The sequence below is a fragment of the Punica granatum genome, chromosome 4 (assembly GCF_007655135.1).
Source record: "Punica granatum isolate Tunisia-2019 chromosome 4, ASM765513v2, whole genome shotgun sequence".
In the NCBI taxonomy this organism is placed as follows: Eukaryota; Viridiplantae; Streptophyta; class Magnoliopsida; order Myrtales; family Lythraceae; genus Punica; species Punica granatum.
Genome location: NC_045130.1, coordinates 2,459,647 through 2,478,827, shown reverse-complemented (window position 1 = coordinate 2,478,827; position 19,181 = coordinate 2,459,647). Strand labels below are relative to the sequence as shown.

Genomic DNA, 19,181 nt, shown 5'->3' with positions numbered 1-19,181 from the left:
AAATAGTTGATATATCTTCTACTCTCGTGGTTTCAATTCACAGATCATTACGTGTGTCTTTTTCATCTCTTCGGCGACATATTAGAATTTGACACAAACCATGGAGTTTTCTCTCATTTTCCTTCTCTATCTATATTTGGAATATCTCTAACCCTACGACCTACAGGGCATATATCACAAATTGGCCGAATGATAATGGCAATTGTCTATTCGGAGCGACCTTGATGCAGTGGGAACTTAGACACATATCAGTCATTCGATATATCATTTTGGCCCAACATTACGTCTCTCACGTGAATAGTTGGGTTTTATTTCCTTTCACAGGAATGACTAGTAACATTTTCAGCTTCTTTTGTTTTCTCAACCTAATAGATACAAATTATTATTTTTGGAAGACGTTATTATCAGTTTGTGTCTATTATATATGTATAAATTAACCCGCAGGTATATATGAGCCAAAAATATTAGGTCGAAATATCGGCTGTAGACACTCAATTGCATGAGGCCTAGAAAACAAGGAAATCAAATCCACTTGATTAAACTCAATAAGAACTTAAAAAGTGAGAAATTTGATTAAACTAAGGTAAGTGCAATTTCAACCTTTTTGACCGGCCCATATACTATGGTCTAATATGTGTATATTCCACTTGATGTGGTTTCATTAAATTATGAAGTATCGAAGATGTCAGCCTTAAAATCATCAGGCAACATAATTCTTAAATAAACCACAAACTTATGATTAAATATGTGTGAGTTGGTAGGATTCTCTTCTTCTTCTTTTTTTTTTGGGTTGTTGGGGGGGGGGGGGGGGGGGGGGGGGGGGGGGGGGGGGGGGGGGGGGGGGGGGGGTGGGGGTGTTGTTTGTGCTTCTTTAATTAAATAATTAATCAAATAAAAAATTCCCAGCAACTTGGAAATGGTTCCCAGGTCATTGGGATTGAAAGGGAGATTCTTTAACCTATGTGCATGAACCCAACATGTCCATTTCAGTCTTTATTAACTTAAAATAAAACCTTTTTTCGATTGGGGTGAACTAAAATAAAACAATTTTCATCTACCAAAAAGAAAACAATTTTCTCTGCCTGACTTCGAAACCTTAATTTCTAAAATTAACATGTTAAAACTACACAAGATACTAAATATTTTATGATATATGTTCTTTTTAAAAAAAAATAAAGGGAAGTCTAAATTATCATTTATTTCCTACAAAAAAAATTATCATCTATTTGGAAAAATGAAAAAAAAAAGGTTTTTGCTAAACTGCCGATCATTTTCCACAATATTAGTTCTATTGCTTGGAATTGGTTTTAATTTATTCATCAATCTGGCATTTTTACCATGTGAACTTATAAAAAGAAAACGCATTTGTACCGTGTGAGTATAGTTGGAGGATTCTTTTCTTAGGCAAATAGGCTAGGAGGACTAATTATAGATGAATATATATATTCAAAAAAGAAAAATAAAACAAATTATTAATAAAGAAGAGAAAAGTGGATGACCCAGCACCACTGAACGTGCTTATAAAGACAAATTAATGATGGCATCAAACTCTTTCTCTCCTTAATTATCTGGTTGAGGACTTGATTAAGTAATTCAAATGTTTAATTAACTTCCCAGTTGCATATTCTTTTTTCTTCTTTCTTTTTTGAGGGGGTTTGCAATGTGAAGTCCAAGGATATAAAAATAGAAATATAATAAAGGAGCACAAGTAATCCAATTACAAAAATCAAACCTTAAACTTGTAAGTTAATAGACGATAGCGTATATTACTACACTATAGTCCCTTCTTATATGCTTGCTAGTTAATTATAGATGTAAAACTTCAATGAAGAGTGCAGCTGACTTTCTTATATTACTGGAATATTAATATTAATAGATTACTCCATCTAATCAATTCACTTTGGTTAAATTAATAAGCTAGCCTATAAATTATAGATTCCACACTTCGGCTCCTTTATAAGATCTATTGTCAACGTCGCTCTACCCTTAATAAACTAGGATTTTCATAAAAATAAAACTCATTTTTTCCCGACTATCTAAGCTTTGGAAATAATTATTTGTTATATTTAAGTTCAAGATGTAAGGACATAATTAAACATTACGAACTTCATAGTAGGTATACTTGCCAAACATGTATATGTTTCGGATGTAGAGGCTCGATATATAATATAATTGTGGCATGAAATTGGCTGATCTCCATAGATTATGTTGAAGGTATACGGTGTACTTTTAATATTTATGTTTGTCATATAGCTTGAATGATTCAAATTAGAGTAGAGTATGTAACATAGGGATGTCAATAGGATTTTCTCGAAAAGAATGTCCAGCCACCAACTTCGGGAATCGTCTGGCGAGATTAATCAAGCTGAAATTGCGATGGATTGAGGTTCTTTTTACCGTCCTTCGCCACCCTCTTGAATCCAACATGCTTATTTCACATTTGAAACTTCCAAAAGTCGTGTAGAAGTTGTACACGTCGGAAGAAATTGTCCTAAAGAAATTATAGGAAGCAGCTGTTATGGTCAATATCAGAGCGTCACTAGTTTTGTTTGTTAGCCGAGGGCAAACGAACATCGAATATGGATCAAGTCCTGATAAATGGCTATCAATTAGGTGGGGTGTAATACAGTGATGTGCCCCTTCATAATACAAAAAGATTCCATATTCGAGTTTTATTCAATACTTATCCTTTATTAGTAGACTCATTTGTGCTCTTTCGTCACTAAAAATTGAAATATCTATATACAATACTAAAAACAGAGATGACGCATTGAAAAGTACCACATAATAAGGAGAAAGCTTCTCCCCGCATAACATTTCGTCTGGTGTGACTGCCAATAATAATGCAACAAGTGATTCTACCTTACTTCTCGAAATCAAAATGACCAACGTCATGCAAGACCAAAAGATTAATTTATAATGATTTATTAAATTGTCACATTGAATCTTTCAAAATGTATAATCGTTCTCCACAGTTCGTTTGAGACCTTCCTAAAAGGTAGAGTCGCTTCTCATAATATTTTACTTGAGACGCTTCTCGAAAGTTGAAATCACTCACTTCTCATAAATTCTTTTTATTTTTATTTTTAAATTTTGTCATATTAAGAGTGAAAGTTAATTCACATATTGTGATCGCATTATAAATTTAACTTGATAGTGAGAGAAACTTTTCACTATTATGTGAAAGAATGTCGTCCTTGGGTGGCCATATTATTTGAGGCGATTCAACGATTGGGAAGCTTCAAAGAAGTTGAGGTCATTAGCCGTGGCCCACTTGCTATGATGCAGTGGACGAGTCAAGGCCATATGTGAAATAGGGCCAAGCTGAATATTCACTATCTGCTCTTTTGCATCTATTTCATCATAGCTTTGTAATTTTTATTGTAAAGTGCAAGAAAAAAGATATCTTTTATAATACTAATAATTAATAATTTTCCATGGCGAAAGTGGACACGATCATCTTTGTTTCTATAACTTCAAAGGCCATGGAGGTCCATGTCACAGATAAATTATAATAGTGGGGCACTTTTACTTTTCTATTACATTGCTTACTAAAATAACTGTTACTACACATTTATTAATAAATTTTCACAATTTTTTTCCAAAATTCATTTTGCATTAATATTCTTCCATTTTTCTGTCACATAAGTAATGAAGATTCTATCATTACTAAAAACTGAGTACAAAGTAACATGCTCAAGAGATAAATTACAAAAATGAATACATCAGAGAAAATCCTCCAAACTAATACTACAAATGAATATACATGTAAAAAAAAGAAAAAGAAATGAGTTAAGCACAATATAATATAATTGTGGCAATCAAGCCAATCACTGAAGCCTGTACTCCGTCCCCTATTGATCTTCATGGACGCCGGTGAAAACGAACTATTCTTTCATTTACCGGACATACGAGTCCAAGAAATGATAGAAATAGTTCATAACGGGTTCATCCACTTGGGCATGAATAATATCTAGCTGTCAAACTCGAAAACTCCCTTACTGAACATATATAATACTCGTTCTGTTTGATTAGTAAAACCCCCCAATTTGGAACTTTCTATAATTAGAATTGGAATAACGACGTAAACTTTCAGATAAAATATCAGGAAAAAATGGGGGCTTTTGCTTCCCAGCTGGACGGCCCTTTATACATCGAAAGGTCTTGCAGCTTTTTACAATGTGACGCTAATCTAGATTAGGAGAAGAAGATAAACTAATGGCCAGTGGTTTCCAGCAATTTGCCCCATAGTCAGAACAGTACAACTGACGAAATTCTTCCGTTGACCATTTTTTTTATTTTATTTTTGTAATGCTCCGTCGACATCGAAGCTGGTATTTATTCTCATACTTTCCACGTATTAAATTTTATGAATTACTGGCCATTAGGTATTTGTTTCGGGTTGGTTGGTATTTGTGACAAAACAAAAAAAAAGAAAACACGGATACGCAAGGATCGAAAAATGTAGTAAAGTGATCGATGTAGAAATCAACATTGCCAAAAACTTCCCTAAACGCTAGTAGACTTAAGAGCCTTCTCGTCCCTTTTTGGTGTGGATAATGAACATGTGAGTGCCCTAAGCTGATGGCGACCTAATCGTGTGGAAGAATTGACGATTGAAGCGCACAAATCACTCGGGTGCACATTTTCATGGTCTGGCCCAAGAGGCCCATCACAGACCCAACTTCTGGTCAACCCCACAGGAAGAGAGATGATCGAGCCTCGACCGATCCCGTGCAACATTTCTGCAGTAATTGGTATCGTAAAATAGTTCAGGCTTCCGGAAAAAGCCTCTTCACATTTTCTTCCAAGAAAATTCTTTCGCTCGTTCAATGCAATGTCAATAGTTAATTCTTCCAATCCTTTGCCCCTAAGGGAAAGGAGACAAGGACCAAACAAAGAACGGGCTGAGGAGAAATTGGGCCATTAAATGGGCTTGAAGCCCGGGATTGTTTTTGTCATCTCCAATGGCCCAAGAGATAACTGAAAAAGTTCGAGGACAGTGACTGAAAAAGATCGTATTCGAGGGGCCAAATTGAAATTAGCCGTCTGAGACTCGAAAGTTTTGAGCGGATAAGCCGAGGCTGAGGTAGAAGAGGAAGGAAGGAGCCACAGCCCCTCCTCAATTCACCAGAGACAGCGAGTCGGAGGTGAACGGCTAGCGGAGAAAGGTAGAGGAGAATGGCTCAAGCACTAATGACCCCCGTGGCTCCTTCTCTCTCCCTCATCTGCAACCCTTCTAGAAGCTCTGGTTCCTTCTCCACCCTTCTCCCCTTCCCCGTCCCCAACCCTCCCAAGGTAACTGTTGTTTGTTCTTGCAGCATTAGTTCTAGCTTTGCTTCACCTTCTGGTTGCCCCGCGAGAGAAATTACGATTAGGGGGAGAGAGAGAGAGAGAGAGAGAGAGAGTGGGAGCTCTCAGTATTGGCTACAGGGCTGACGTTTGAATTCCTCTTACGGCTGCCAAAGCTGCGATTTTATTTTATTTTTCCTTCTGGTTTTTTGGAAGAATTAATGTTATGTCGTTTGTATTTCTAGAAGATTAGTCTCTCAATTGAAGATGAGATGACATAGAGGAACGATAGAGCAATGCTTGTCGAAGCTGGTTTTGTAGTAAAAAATGCCAAGTTTCTTAGCAGATTATGCTCGTCTGTTCTGAATGCTGTCTTTATTTGGATCGTGTGAAGTCTATGATCAAGTGTTGTCGATGGCAATTTTAAGGATGTGTTGTTAATTTGGTTGGAGGGGCCTCATGGCGATTTTTGATGCTTTATCTGTAGCTCCCAGGCCTAAGCATCAAGTGTGCCCGTGTCGGGGGAGTGGAGATCCCAAACAACAAGCGTGTTGGGTTCTCCCTCCAGTACATCCACGGGATTGGGCGCACCAGTGCCCGCAAGATCCTTTGCGATCTCAACATGGATAACAAGATCACCAAGGACTTATCTGAGGAAGAGCTCATCACTCTTCGTGACGAAGTCTCCAAGTATATGATCGAAGGAGACCTGGTATTGCATATCGCTTTACTATCTACTTCTATTCCTAATATCATTATTGAACCAGAAGGCTTTAGCTGTTCTTGCAAAGTCTTATAACGAGTTGGACCATATTGACATTGTTTGGATTTTTGGTGTTATTCATATCTTTCGCTTTGATTTTATAGAATTGTCCATAAAACAAGAATATGTGATGTTCATAAACTTGAGTGAACAGATTCGTGGAGATTGATCATTGATTTAAGCCACCATGTGTTGACTTTGGTCGTTGATTCTTTCACAAGTGATCCTCTGCCTCTGGTTTCTTCTGAGTAGTTGGTCATAATTTTGGGTGATTGCAGAGACGATTCAATGCACTCGCTATAAGGAGGCTTAAAGAAATACAGTGTTACAGAGGTGTGAGGCACATCCAGGGGCTCCCATGCAGAGGCCAGAGGACCAAGAACAATTGCCGAACATTGAAGGGCAAGCGTGTGGCTATTGCTGGGAAGAAGAAGGCTCCTCGTTAACCCTGTTGGGCAGATTTTCATTTCCCATTTGTGTTTGTTGCAATAGTTTGGTAAAAATGAGACTTCGGGTCTCGGGTATCAGTTGGTGCACAGGAAGACTGTATTTGTTGTTGAACCAAACATCGTAAGGCCTTAGGAAATGTCTAAAGAAGCTTTGGTCGACCTGTCTCTTAGTAATTGATACCCTTCTTTATTCGCCGATCACTTGTTCGTCTGCAAAGCCGAGTTTTTCACAATATCAGAAGTTCGGGATTGATCATGACATAAATTCATCATCAATACAAAGATGACAGAGGCTTTATGTATCTGCTGGTGTTGACGTGCTGGAATTTTTATTTTTCATACTAGAAGGATAAATTGAAATCGAGAGGACAAGGAAATGGTGTTTTCACGTCTCTTAAAATTGAAAGCCCATGTTCACATAAAATCCACCAAATTATTCAGGAGGTGAGATCATGAAGCAGCTGTAGTTCGAGTCCAGTCAATAACTTTTGTGTCCAAAAGGAAATGTAGGTTCGGTTTGTTTGGAGAAAAGTATTTTATAGAAAAGTATTTTTTTCTTTATATATTTTATTATTAGAAAATTCACTACTTAATGAAAAAGTCTTTTCGCTTAACTTATAAAAAAAAAATTTGGTAAAACCGGAAAAAATTGAATTTATGTAAAAAGAAATTCAATTTCCTACTTTATAACTCTCTCCCAGTTGATACATTTATGAAAAAATATTATTTGAGTGTTACTTATTTAAAGTGAATGAATAACATCTAAGCAAAATTCTTATAAGTGGGAATTTGTGCTCGCTTTGGATTGATATTTTCCACTTACAAGTATTTTGACTAGTTATTACTCTCTTCAAATAAACGGAGATCATGATGATCCCTTGATATTCTCTCAAACATTGAAAAATAAATTTGAAGTAAATAACTTATCCGTAAAAAACTATTTATGTGAAACATGACATCGGAGCAGCCACAAGGGTCACTCCCTTACATAGTCATTATATCATTGCCCGACTAGAAGATCAAGTCCGTATTGGGCGGACAATGCAGATTACAGAATGTTGCCATATCATCGTCGTATAGCTCGAATCATAGAAAATAGACACTTTAGTAATCAAACTTTCTGTTATGCCATGCCTCCGACAGGGACAAGCATCCTTCGGGCCAATTAAATGATACACACTACTTGATCAGAGATTTCATTAAACGGACTTGCTCGGGTCGCATATCTTTACTTGCCGGAAACCTTAGCATAACTATTGCAAAATGTCAATGAGGGAAATGCGTGACATCCGATCTGGGGCGAACTCTTCTGTCATTAAGTCCAGGCGTCTCTAAAGCCCACTGGAGTCTCTTGTTTGTGGGCTGATCGAAGAAATATCCGGACTTCCTTGAGGCCCAACGAGATGGCTTGGCTGTGGGCTAGACGTAGCTTTATTCGGTCTTCTTCGGAGTTCAGTAAGGTTCATTCAGCAAAAGCTAAGGAAAATATCGTCCATTACATACACACCTGAAAAGAAACAAAATCACCAGTATGCATCATCAAAGAAATCTGGGTCATGGTCTTTGGTGTCAGTAGTGGATACACCGAAAGCATCAGGGAAAGAATCGGAATTGTCGGAGGAGTCATCAGAAGAAGTGTAAATAGCCTCTTCGTTAGAATCCTCGCCCGAACTGTTTCTTATGGGAGAAATGTAGCTATCTTCCTCATCAGATTCATCTTCACTTTCGGCGGGGGAATCAGAGGAGTTGGAATCATTTCCATCAATAGCATCATCACTCCTGGACTCCTTATCAGATTCATTAAGTAAGATCCTCTTTCTATTTGAAGAGCATAGAGAAGTTTCCTCAATTTCATCAATGGAGTGCTTTCTCTTTTCCATGGCTTGAGAAATATTGTGAGAGTGAATGTGATATGAAAGGATCAGGAGAACCGTTATTTATAGGAACTCCACCGGCTCTGCATGGAGGAGCAGCGTTATGATCACCCCGTCAATCTTTCATAAAGGCAAGGAAGCCTCATATCTTACTTGCGGGTTCTTTTTTTGTCTTTTTGGCTGACTTCCCCTCCGACCTATGTTTGGAGCAAACCAAACCGTCCAATCCTCATTAATGAAAGGGATATATACTCATTGCCCCCCCCCCCCCGTTTGTCATCTCTTCGAGTCCTTCCTTTTTCGGCTCTCTGACAGTTTTTTTTCCCTTCTTCTTCATCGGTTTGTGTTATTTTATTCAATTTTTCACTGTTCAGCGTTAGGTCCATGAAATTCTAGTTGGAAAAAGACAATTTGGTGCATTTTATATCAGGTTTTTCCAAACGTTACCGACATCTGATTTTACCCACTGTTTGACACACAGCGCAGGCTTGCTTCAGAAGTGAAAGCTACCCATTTTGGGTTAAGGTTATTTTGTTTCTGCATAGCACTACAAAGGCACATAGTAGCTCACCGGTATACATGGCATCTAAAATAACAGATCAGTGGAAACAGGGCCGAGGATTATGCACGTATATAAAGAGACATTGCATCAAGACAGCGGTGATGATACAAAAATGAATAAGTTGATCAGTCCATAAGAATTGGAATTTTAAGAAGGAAACCAAAGGGGGGGAAGAGAGAGAGAAGGAATTGGAGCAGGGGAAACAAATCTAAAGTCCCAAATTTAAAAAAGAGGTAACCAAGTTGTCGTACAACATTGGGCAAGATGGACGAACGTCTGCCGACATAGAGAGAGGGGGGGGGGGGGGGGGGGGGGGGGGGGGGGGGGGGCGGGGGGCAGCATCTGATGCTTAGCAATAGGCCATCGGAGAAGAAGGCAAGTTCAACATCAAGTGAGAGGGTGGCACCCGGTGCTTACCTAGCAACATTCCACTGTTCAATTTGCACTAAGAAGCAGATAATTAACCCCTTAGTGCCCCCGCAAAATATTCAAATTCAACTGACATAATATGGTATGATCTCATTCTAAAACTACAAATTTTTCGGCTTTGTTCTCCAAACAAAAGGCATCATTTTATAAAGCTGCTCTAGAATCATTAAGGAAGTCATTTTTGGAAAGTCGATATCCTGAGTTGCTGGACGCATTGCATGAAACTTCAAGACAAGCAAAGGTGTTGGAGCTAATGCTTGTTGAGTATTCGAACATATTAGATGTTGATCGTAAGCGTATCTCTGGCTCAAACAAAATTGGCCTTTCCACTTTCCATTTCCATCATATTCTTGGTTACTTGCTGATTAAATAAGCAAATAAAGTTGAGGAATTCGTTATCTCTGATTAAGCTTTTGTCCTGCCATAAATGGTGAGCTGATGAGGCAGATGCAGAGGAGCAGTTATATTTGCAGATTTTGCTGTATCATTGCACAGAAAGGCTGACAATCAACTCAAGGGATAATGAAGTAATTATGGTTCGATTCCGTTGTTCGGGCAATTAGATAATCCATTAATATTTTGCAGCCAACTCCCCAGGGAAAATGCCAAGACAAGTGTTTGATGTGCAGGCATACAGCAGCAGGGCTGCATGCTCTATGAAACTGGGGGAATTCTCAGAGGCAATGAAAGATGCGGAGAAGTGTATCGAGCTCGAACCAAAGTCCTCCACGGGGTATAGGAGAAAAGGCGATCTCCTGTTTCACATGGAGGAATATAACTTAGCTACTGAGACTTACCTGCAAGGGCTGCATTATGATCCTTCAGATTTGCAATTGTCTGATAGTTTGATAAAGTACTGAAGCTGTACCGCCATATTTCGAAAGAAAAAACAAGAAGTGTCTGCCTTAGTGGCCTCAAATGGTGGACACCCGTGGTTTAAGCAATTGTTGCCAAATACTGCAGGTGTGTGAAAAGACTTAAAGCGGCAGATTCCATGGAAGAATTGGAAGAGAGTGAGGCAATGTTTCTTTTCAACCAAGATGATAAGGATATGACTATGTGGAGCTTTTCATTGATCCTTTTCTGTCTTAGACGTGACTGATGGTCTTTTGCTTTCCCGGTCCTGCAGGATGAGGCAGTTCCCGAACCCAGTCCTGATCCAAAGAAGGGCACTGTATCTGCTCCAGCGGACGTGGAACAAGGAGAAGTCATCGATGAACAATGTTATAAATGCAAGGTTCATTCTTAATAATCATCTGCTGGTGTCCACATTTGACGATTGATCTGCAGTAGAATCCCCAGGGAGCTCTGAAGCACTCAAAGAGGTCGATCATGACCGAGGCTGACACCAGAGTTGATGACTAGATGAATGAACGGAGCAGTACCGAAGTTAATGGAAAAATGTAGCCCATGAACTTCTATGATTACTGTATTTTTGTAATATACATTGAAATAATCTTCGTGGGAGTTGGTAGGCTGCAGAAGTAATGTAGCAGATACTGGTGCTCCCCCCGCCCCATAGGATTTTGGAACATACATTGACATAATCTTCGTGGAAGCTGTGAGGCTGCAGTGTAATTGGAATATATGCATTTTTTTTTGGGTGAGTAGAATATATGCATTGTTGTGACTATTAAAGAATGGTCTTATGACTCCGGGCCATGTGTATGTATCTTGCAATAGTCAATGCCTCAAAGGTCTCGATGTCTGTTGAAGTGAACCGAAAAACAAAGGCAATAGCATGAAGTACCCGTTAAACGATTGGGCTGAAATTGATTGACAGTAAACCCACAAAAAAAAAAGAAAGACTGAAATCTCAGGCCCAAAGTGGTGGCTGGCTCAAAGCCGAGGCTGAGGTAGAAGAGGAAGGAAGGAGCCACAGCCCCTCCTCAGTTCACAAGAAACAGCAAGTCGGAGGGGAACGACAAGCGGAGAAAGGCAGAAGAGAATGGCTCAAGCACTGGCGACCCCCGTGGCTCCTTCGCTCTCCCTCGTCTGCAACCCCTCTAGAAGCTCTGGTTCCTCCTCCACCCTTCTCCCCTTCCTTTGACGAGCATCATCGCTGACATTGATCAACTTCATCCTTCCTTCCTTCCCACTAAGGTGAGCTCCTTCTCTCTCTCTCCCTCTCTCTCTCTCTCTCTCCCCGCAGACATCATGCCTACATTATATCATTTCTCTGCTCTAAATATCCTTTCTTTCTTTTTCATACTCATTTTTTTCTTTCTCCGAGCTTCACATTTCATGAACATTGGCATCTTTGCGTGCTATTCAAGTCAAAGAGCCTCCTGCCGAATGTATTTGATTTTTTCCTCTTGTTGTTTTGGGTATTCGAGATATTATTATATTAATAGGAAAATGTTGCCATGTGAGTGTATTATGTTCTAGGATTATGAACCTATGAGTTTGTACATGTCTCATACGGTATTTGGGTTTGCCGTGTGTTTTTTCACATATTAGGAGATTTATATACATGTGTGTGTGTGGACAAGTTTGCAGATTGAGCTCAATGAAGTAGTCTATTATTCTCCAAATTGCTTCCATTTAAATTTTTGATGGAGGGTACTGCGGCATTATCAGTTGCTCTACCCTTGTGTCTGTTTTTGAGTGATCTCTGTCCAAGTAGGGACCTGACCAAGATTTCCCTTTTTCCCCCCCATCTTTTTCGCCCCTTTCTTGGGCTAGTCAAGAAATATATTTTTGACCAGCAAAAATATAGATGTTGGTTTCGCTAATTATTTTCCTTCTTTCCTCAAAAAAATTAGTAGAGATGCAGATAGTTCCAGTTAAATTTATCACGAATGCAGGGAGGACTACTATTGTGATCAGTAGGGATGGCAAACAATACCCGTTCGAAGTTTCATTAAGGGGGTATAATCAAAATGATGATGTTGGAGAATTGGTGGAGGCGCTCAACATCACTCACAAGTCAATCGCTCGCTCTTTCATCATCGACGTGGAAAGATCCACAGTTATATACGAGCGCTGTGGAATCGCTCGCTCTTTCGTCATCGCTGTAGAATTGGTGGTCTCGATGTTTGTTGAAGTGAACCGAAAAACAAAGGCAATAGCATGAAGTACTCGTTAAACGACTGAGCTGAAATTGATTGACAGTAAGCCCACAAAAAAAAAAAAGAGAAAGGCTAAAATCTCATGCCCAAAGTGGTAGCTGGCTGAAAGCCAAGGCTGAGGTATAAGAGGAAGGAAGGAGCCACAGCCCCTCCTCAGTTCACCAGAAACAGCAAGTCGGAGGGGAACGGCAAGCGGAGAAAGGTAGAGGAGAATGGCTCAAGCACTGGCGACCCCCGTGGCTCCTTCGCTCTCCCTCGTCTGCAACCCCTCTAGAAGCTCCGGTTCCTTCTCCACCCTTCTCCCCTTCCTTTGACGAGCATCATCGCTGACATTGATCGACTTCATCCTTCCTTCCCACTAAGGTGAGCTCCTTCTCTCTCTCTCTCTCTCTCTCTCTCTCTTACCCCGCAGACGCCATGCCTGCATTATATCATTTCTCTACTCTAAATATCCTTTCTTTCTTTTTCATACTCATTTTTTTTCCTTCTTCGAGCTTCACATTTCATGAACATTGGCATCTTTGCATGATATTCAAGTCAAAGAGCCTCATGCCGAATGTATTTGATTTTTTCCTCTTGTTGTTTTGGGTATTCGAGATATTATTATATTAATAGGAAAATGTTGTCATGTGAGTGTATTATGTTCTAGGATTATGAACCTATGAGTTGCACATGTCTCATACGGTATTTGGGTTTGCCGTGTGTTTTTTCACATATTAGGGGTATATACACGTGTGTGTGTGTGTGTGTGTGTGTGTGTGGACAAGGTTGCAGTTTGAGCTCAATGAAGTAGTCTATTATTCTCCAAATTGCTTCTATTTAAATGTTTTGATGGACGGTACTATTGCATTATCAGTTGCTCTACCCTTGTGTCTGTTTTTGAGTAATTTGTGTCCATGTAGGGACCTGACCAAGATTTCTCCTTTTCCCCTTCTTTGTCGCCCCTTTCTTGGGCTAGTCAAGAAATATATTTTCACCAGCAAAAATATAGATGTGGTTTCGCTAATTATTTTCCTTCTTTCCTCAAAAAAATTAATAGAGATTCAGATATTTCCAGTTGAATTTAGCACAAATGCAGGGAGGACTACTATTGTGATCAGTAGGGATGGCAAACAATACCCGTTCGAAGTTTCATTAAGGGGGTATAATGAAAATGATGATGTGGAAGAATTGGTGGAGGCGCTCAATATCACTCACAAGTCAATGGCTCGCTCTTTCATCATCGACGTGGAGAGATCCACAGTTATATACGAGAGCTGTGGAATTGCTCGCTCTTTCATCATCGCTGTAGAATTGGTGGTCTCGATATCTGTTGAAGTGAACCGAAAAACAAAGGCAATAGCATGAAGTACCCGTTAAACGATTGGGCTGAAATTGATTGACAGTAAACCCACAAAAAAAAAAAAGAAAGACTGAAATCTCAGGCCCAAAGTGGTGGCTGGCTCAAAGCCGAGGCTGAGGTAGAAGAGGAAGGAAGGAGCCACAGCCCCTCCTCAGTTCACAAGAAACAGCAAGTCGGAGGGGAACGACAAGCGGAGAAAGGTAGAAGAGAATGGCTCAAGCACTGGCGACCCCCGTGGCTCCTTCGCTCTCCCTCGTCTGCAACCCCTCTAGAAGCTCTGGTTCCTCCTCCACCCTTCTCCCCTTCCTTTGACGAGCATCATCGCTGACATTGATCAACTTCATCCTTCCTTCCTTCCCACTAAGGTGAGCTCCTTCTCTCTCTCTCTCTCTCCCCCCCGCAGACATCATGCCTGCATTATATCATTTCTCTGCTCTAAATATCCTTTCTTTCTTTTTCATACTCATTTTTTTCTTTCTCCGAGCTTCACATTTCATGAACATTGGCATCTTTGCGTGCTATTCAAGTCAAAGAGCCTCCTGCCGAATGTATTTGATTTTTTCCTCTTGTTGTTTTGGGTATTCGAGATATTATTATATTAATAGGAAAATGTTGCCATGTGAGTGTATTATGTTCTAGGATTATGAACCTATGAGTTTGTACATGTCTCATACGGTATTTGGGTTTGCCGTGTGTTTTTTTCACATATTAGGAGATTTATATACATGTGTGTGTGGACAAGTTTGCAGATTGAGCTCAATGAAGTAGTCTATTATTCTCCAAATTGCTTCCATTTAAATTTTTGATGGAGGGTACTGCGGCATTATCAGTTGCTCTACCCTTGTGTCTGTTTTTGAGTGATCTCTGTCCAAGTAGGGACCTGACCAAGATTTCCCTTTTTCCCCCCATCTTTTTCGCCCCTTTCTTGGGCTAGTCAAGAAATATATTTTGACCAGCAAAAATATAGATGTTGGTTTCGCTAATTATTTTCCTTCTTTCCTCAAAAAAATTAGTAGAGATGCAGATAGTTCCAGTTAAATTTATCACGAATGCAGGGAGGACTACTATTGTGATCAATAGGGATGGCAAACAATACCCGTTCGAAGTTTCATTAAGGGGGTATAATCAAAATGATGATGTTGGAGAATTGGTGGAGGCGCTCAACATCACTCACAAGTCAATCGCTCGCTCTTTCATCATCGACGTGGAAAGATCCACAGTTATATACGAGCGCTGTGGAATCGCTCGCTCTTTCGTCATCGCTGTAGAATTGGTGGTCTCGATGTTTGTTGAAGTGAACCGAAAAACAAAGGCAATAGCATGAAGTACTCGTTAAACGACTGAGCTGAAATTGATTGACAGTAAGCCCACAAAAAAAAAAGAGAAAGGCTAAAATCTCATGCCCAAAGTGGTAGCTGGCTGAAAGCCAAGGCTGAGGTATAAGAGGAAGGAAGGAGCCACAGCCCCTCCTCAGTTCACCAGAAACAGCAAGTCGGAGGGGAACGGCAAGCGGAGAAAGGTAGAGGAGAATGGCTCAAGCACTGGCGACCCCGTGGCTCCTTCGCTCTCCCTCGTCTGCAACCCTCTAGAAGCTCCGGTTCCTTCTCCACCCTTCTCCCCTTCCTTTGACGAGCATCATCGCTGACATTGATCGACTTCATCCTTCCTTCCCACTAAGGTGAGCTCCTTCTCTCTCTCTCTCTCTCTCTCTCTCTCTTACCCCGCAGACGCCATGCCTGCATTATATCATTTCTCTACTCTAAATATCCTTTCTTTCTTTTCATACTCATTTTTTTTCCTTCTTCGAGCTTCACATTTCATGAACATTGGCATCTTTGCATGATATTCAAGTCAAAGAGCCTCATGCCGAATGTATTTGATTTTTTCCTCTTGTTGTTTTGGGTATTCGAGATATTATTATATTAATAGGAAAATGTTGCCATGTGAGTGTATTATGTTCTAGGATTATGAACCTATGAGTTTGCACATGTCTCATACGGTATTTGGGTTTGCCGTGTGTTTTTTCACATATTAGGGGTATATACACGTGTGTGTGTGTGTGTGTGTGTGTGTGGACAAGGTTGCAGTTTGAGCTCAATGAAGTAGTCTATTATTCTCCAAATTGCTTCTATTTAAATGTTTTGATGGACGGTACTATTGCATTATCAGTTGCTCTACCCTTGTGTCTGTTTTTGAGTAATTTGTGTCCATGTAGGGACCTGACCAAGATTTCTCCTTTTCCCCTTCTTTGTCGCCCCTTTCTTGGGCTAGTCAAGAAATATATTTTTCACCAGCAAAAATATAGATGTTGGTTTCGCTAATTATTTTCTTTCTTTCCTCAAAAAAATTAATAGAGATTCAGATATTTCCAGTTGAATTTAGCACAAATGCAGGGAGGACTACTATTGTGATCAGTAGGGATGGCAAACAACACCCGTTCGAAGTTTCATTAAGGGGGTATAATGAAAATGATGATGTGGAAGAATTGGTGGAGGCGCTCAATATCACTCACAAGTCAATCGCTCGCTCTTTCATCATCGACGTGGAGAGATCCACAGTTATATACGAGAGCTGTGGAATTGCTCGCTCTTTCATGATCGCTGTAGAATTGGTGGTCTCGATATCTGTTGAAGTGAACCGAAAAACAAAGGCAATAGCATGAAGTACCCGTTAAACGATTGGGCTGAAATTGATTGACTGTAAACCCACAAAAAAAAAAGAAAGACTGAAATCTCAGGCCCAAAGTGGTGGCTGGCTCAAAGCCGAGGCTGAGGTAGAAGAGGAAGGAAGGAGCCACAGCCCCTCCTCAGTTCACAAGAAACAGCAATGCGGAGGGGAACGACAAGCGGAGAAAGGTAGAAGAGAATGGCTCAAGCACTGGCGACCCCCGTGGCTCCTTCGCTCTCCCTCGTCTGCAACCCCTCTAGAAACTCTGGTTCCCTCTCCACCCTTCTCCCCTTCCTTTCACGAGCATCATCGCTGACATTGATCGACTACATCCTTCCTTCCTTCCCACTAAGGTGAGCTCCTTTTCTCTCTCTCTCTCTCACCCCGCAGACGCCATGCCTGCATTATATCATTTCTCTGCTCTAAATATCCTTTCTTTTTTCTTTCATACTCATTTTTTTCCTTCGACGAGCTTCACATTTCATGAACATTGGAATCTTTGCGTGATATTCAAGTCAAAGAGCCTCATGCCGAACGTATTTGATTTTTTCCTCTTGTTGTTTTGGGTATTCTAGATATTATTATATTAAAAGGAAAATGTTGCCATGTGAGTGTATTATGTTCTAGGATTATGAACCTATGAGTTTGCACATGTCTCATACGGTATTTGGGTTTGCCGTGTGTTTTTTCACATATTATGGGATTTATATACATGTGTGTGTGTGTGTGTGTGTGTTGATAAGGTTGCAGGTTGAGCTAAATGAAGTAGTCTATTATTCTGCAAATTGCTTCTATTTAAATGTTTTGATGGAGGGTACTGCTGCATTATCAGTTGCTCTACCTTTGTGTCTGTTTTTGAGTAATTTGTGTCCATGTAGGGACCTGACCAAGATTTCCCTTTTTTCCCCTTCTTTTTCGCCCCTTTCTTGGGCTCGTCAAAAAATATATTTCTGACTAACAAAAATATAGATGTTGGTTTCGCTAATTATTTTCCTTCTTTCCTCAAAAAAATTAATAGAGATGCAGATAGTTCCATTTGCATTTATCACAAATGCAGGGACGAGTACTATTGTGATCAGTAGATATGGCAAACAATACCCGTTTGAAGTTTCATTAAGGGGGTATAATCAAAATGATGATGTTAGAGAATTGGTGGAGGCGCTCAATATCACTTACAAGTCAATCGCTCGCTCTTTCATCATCAACGTGGAGAGATCCACAGTTATATACGAGCGTTGTGGAATCGCTCGCTCTTTCATCATCGTTGTAAAATTGGTGGTCCCGATGTCTGTTGAAGTGAACCGGAAAACAAAGGCAATAGCATGAAGTACCTGTTAAACAACTGGGCTGAAATTGATTGACAGTAAGCCCATAAAAAAAAAAAGAAAGGCTTAAGTCTCGGGCCCAAAGTGGTAGCTTGCTCAAAGCCGAGGCTGAGGTGGAAGAGGAAGGAACGAGCCACAGCCCCTCCTCAGTTCACCAAAAACAGCAAGTCGAAGGGGAATGGCAAGAGGAGAAAGGTAGGGGAGAATGGCCAAGCACTGGCAACCCCCGTGGCTCCTTCGCTCTCCCTCGTCCGCAACCCCTCTAGAAGCTCTGGTTCCTTCTCTACCCTTCTCCCCTTCCTTTGACGAGCATCCTCGCTGACATTGATCGACTTCATCCTTCCTTCCTTCCTTCCTTCCCACTAAGGTGAGATCCTTCTCTCTCTCTCTCTCACCCCGCAGACGCCATGCCTACATTATATTATTTCTCTGCTCTAAATATCGTTTCTTTCTTTTTCATACTCATTTTTTTCTTTCTCCGAGCTTCACATTTCATGAACATTGGCATCTTTGTGTGATATTCAAGTCAAAGAGCCTCCCGCCGAACGTATTTGATTTTTTCTTCTTGTTGTTTTGGGTATTCGAGTTATTATTATATTAATAGGAAAATGTTGCCATGTGAGTGTATTATGTTCTAGGATTATGAACCTGTGAGTTTGCACATGTCTCATACGATATTTGGGTTTGCCGTGTGTTTTTTCACATATTAGGGGATTTATATACGTGTGTGTGTGTGTGTGTGGACAAGGTTGCAGTTTGAGCTCAATGAAGTAGTCTATTACTCTCCAAATTGCTTCTATTTAAATGTTTTGATGGAGGGTACTGCTGCATTATCGGTTGCACTACCCTTGTGTCTGTTTTTGAGTGATTTGTGTCCATGTAAGGACCTGACCAAGATTTCCCTTTTTTCCCCTTCTTTTTCGCCCCTTTCTTGGGCTAGTCAAGAAATATATTTTTGACTAGCAAAAATATAGATATTGGTTTCCCTGGTTATTTTCCTTCTTTCCTCAAAAAAATTAATAGAAATGCAGATAATTCCAGTTGCATTTATCACGAATGCAGGGAGGACTACTATTGTGATCAGTAGGGATGGCAAACAATACCTGTTCGAAGTTTCATTAAGGGGGTATAATGAAAATGATGATGTTGGAGAATTGGTGGAGGCGCTCAATATCACTCACAAGTCAATCGCTCGCTCTTTCATCATCCACGTGGAGAGATACACAGTTATATACGAGTGCTGTGGAATCGCTCGCTCTTTCATCATCGCTGTAGAATTGGTGGTCAGGATGTCTGTTGAAGTGAACCGGAAAGCAAAGGCAATAGCATGAAGTACCTGTTAAACGACTGGGCTGAAATTGATTGACAGTAAGCCCACAAAAAAAAAAAGAGAACGGCTGAAATCTC

General features: G+C 40.2%; 2 protein-coding genes across 2 annotated transcripts; both read left to right on the top strand.

The window, feature by feature from the left end:
• Positions 1 to 5,081: 5,081 nt before the first annotated feature.
• LOC116206025 (30S ribosomal protein S13, chloroplastic) lies at positions 5,082 to 6,734 on the top strand. The gene is made up of 3 exons (XM_031538754.1): positions 5,082 to 5,298; positions 5,780 to 6,004; positions 6,334 to 6,734. The coding sequence occupies exons 1-3, from the start codon at positions 5,182 to 5,184 to the stop codon at positions 6,499 to 6,501; spliced, it is 510 nt and encodes a 169-aa protein (XP_031394614.1). The 5' UTR covers positions 5,082 to 5,181; the 3' UTR covers positions 6,502 to 6,734.
• A 3,237-nt stretch (positions 6,735 to 9,971) lies between these two features.
• On the top strand, positions 9,972 to 11,435 carry LOC116202863 (hsp70-Hsp90 organizing protein 2-like). Its single transcript, XM_031534496.1, has 4 exons — positions 9,972 to 10,222; positions 10,333 to 10,392; positions 10,499 to 10,606; positions 11,153 to 11,435. Exons 1-4 carry the CDS (start codon positions 9,972 to 9,974, stop codon positions 11,433 to 11,435), a joined length of 702 nt encoding a protein of 233 aa, XP_031390356.1.
• Positions 11,436 to 19,181: the final 7,746 nt, after the last annotated feature.

Coding starts and splice junctions, on each gene's coding strand:
- LOC116206025 (XM_031538754.1), top strand. CDS start 5,182: ATGGCTCAAGCACTAATGACCCCCGTGGCTCCTTCTCTCTCCCTCATC. Junction 5,299..5,779: donor CCGTCCCCAACCCTCCCAAG/GTAACTGTTGTT, acceptor CTTTATCTGTAG/CTCCCAGGCCTAAGCATCAA. Junction 6,005..6,333: donor ATATGATCGAAGGAGACCTG/GTATTGCATATC, acceptor GGGTGATTGCAG/AGACGATTCAATGCACTCGC.
- LOC116202863 (XM_031534496.1), top strand. CDS start 9,972: ATGCCAAGACAAGTGTTTGATGTGCAGGCATACAGCAGCAGGGCTGCA. Junction 10,223..10,332: donor TTGTCTGATAGTTTGATAAA/GTACTGAAGCTG, acceptor CAAATACTGCAG/GTGTGTGAAAAGACTTAAAG. Junction 10,607..11,152: donor AACAATGTTATAAATGCAAG/GTTCATTCTTAA, acceptor ATTGATTGACAG/TAAACCCACAAAAAAAAAAG.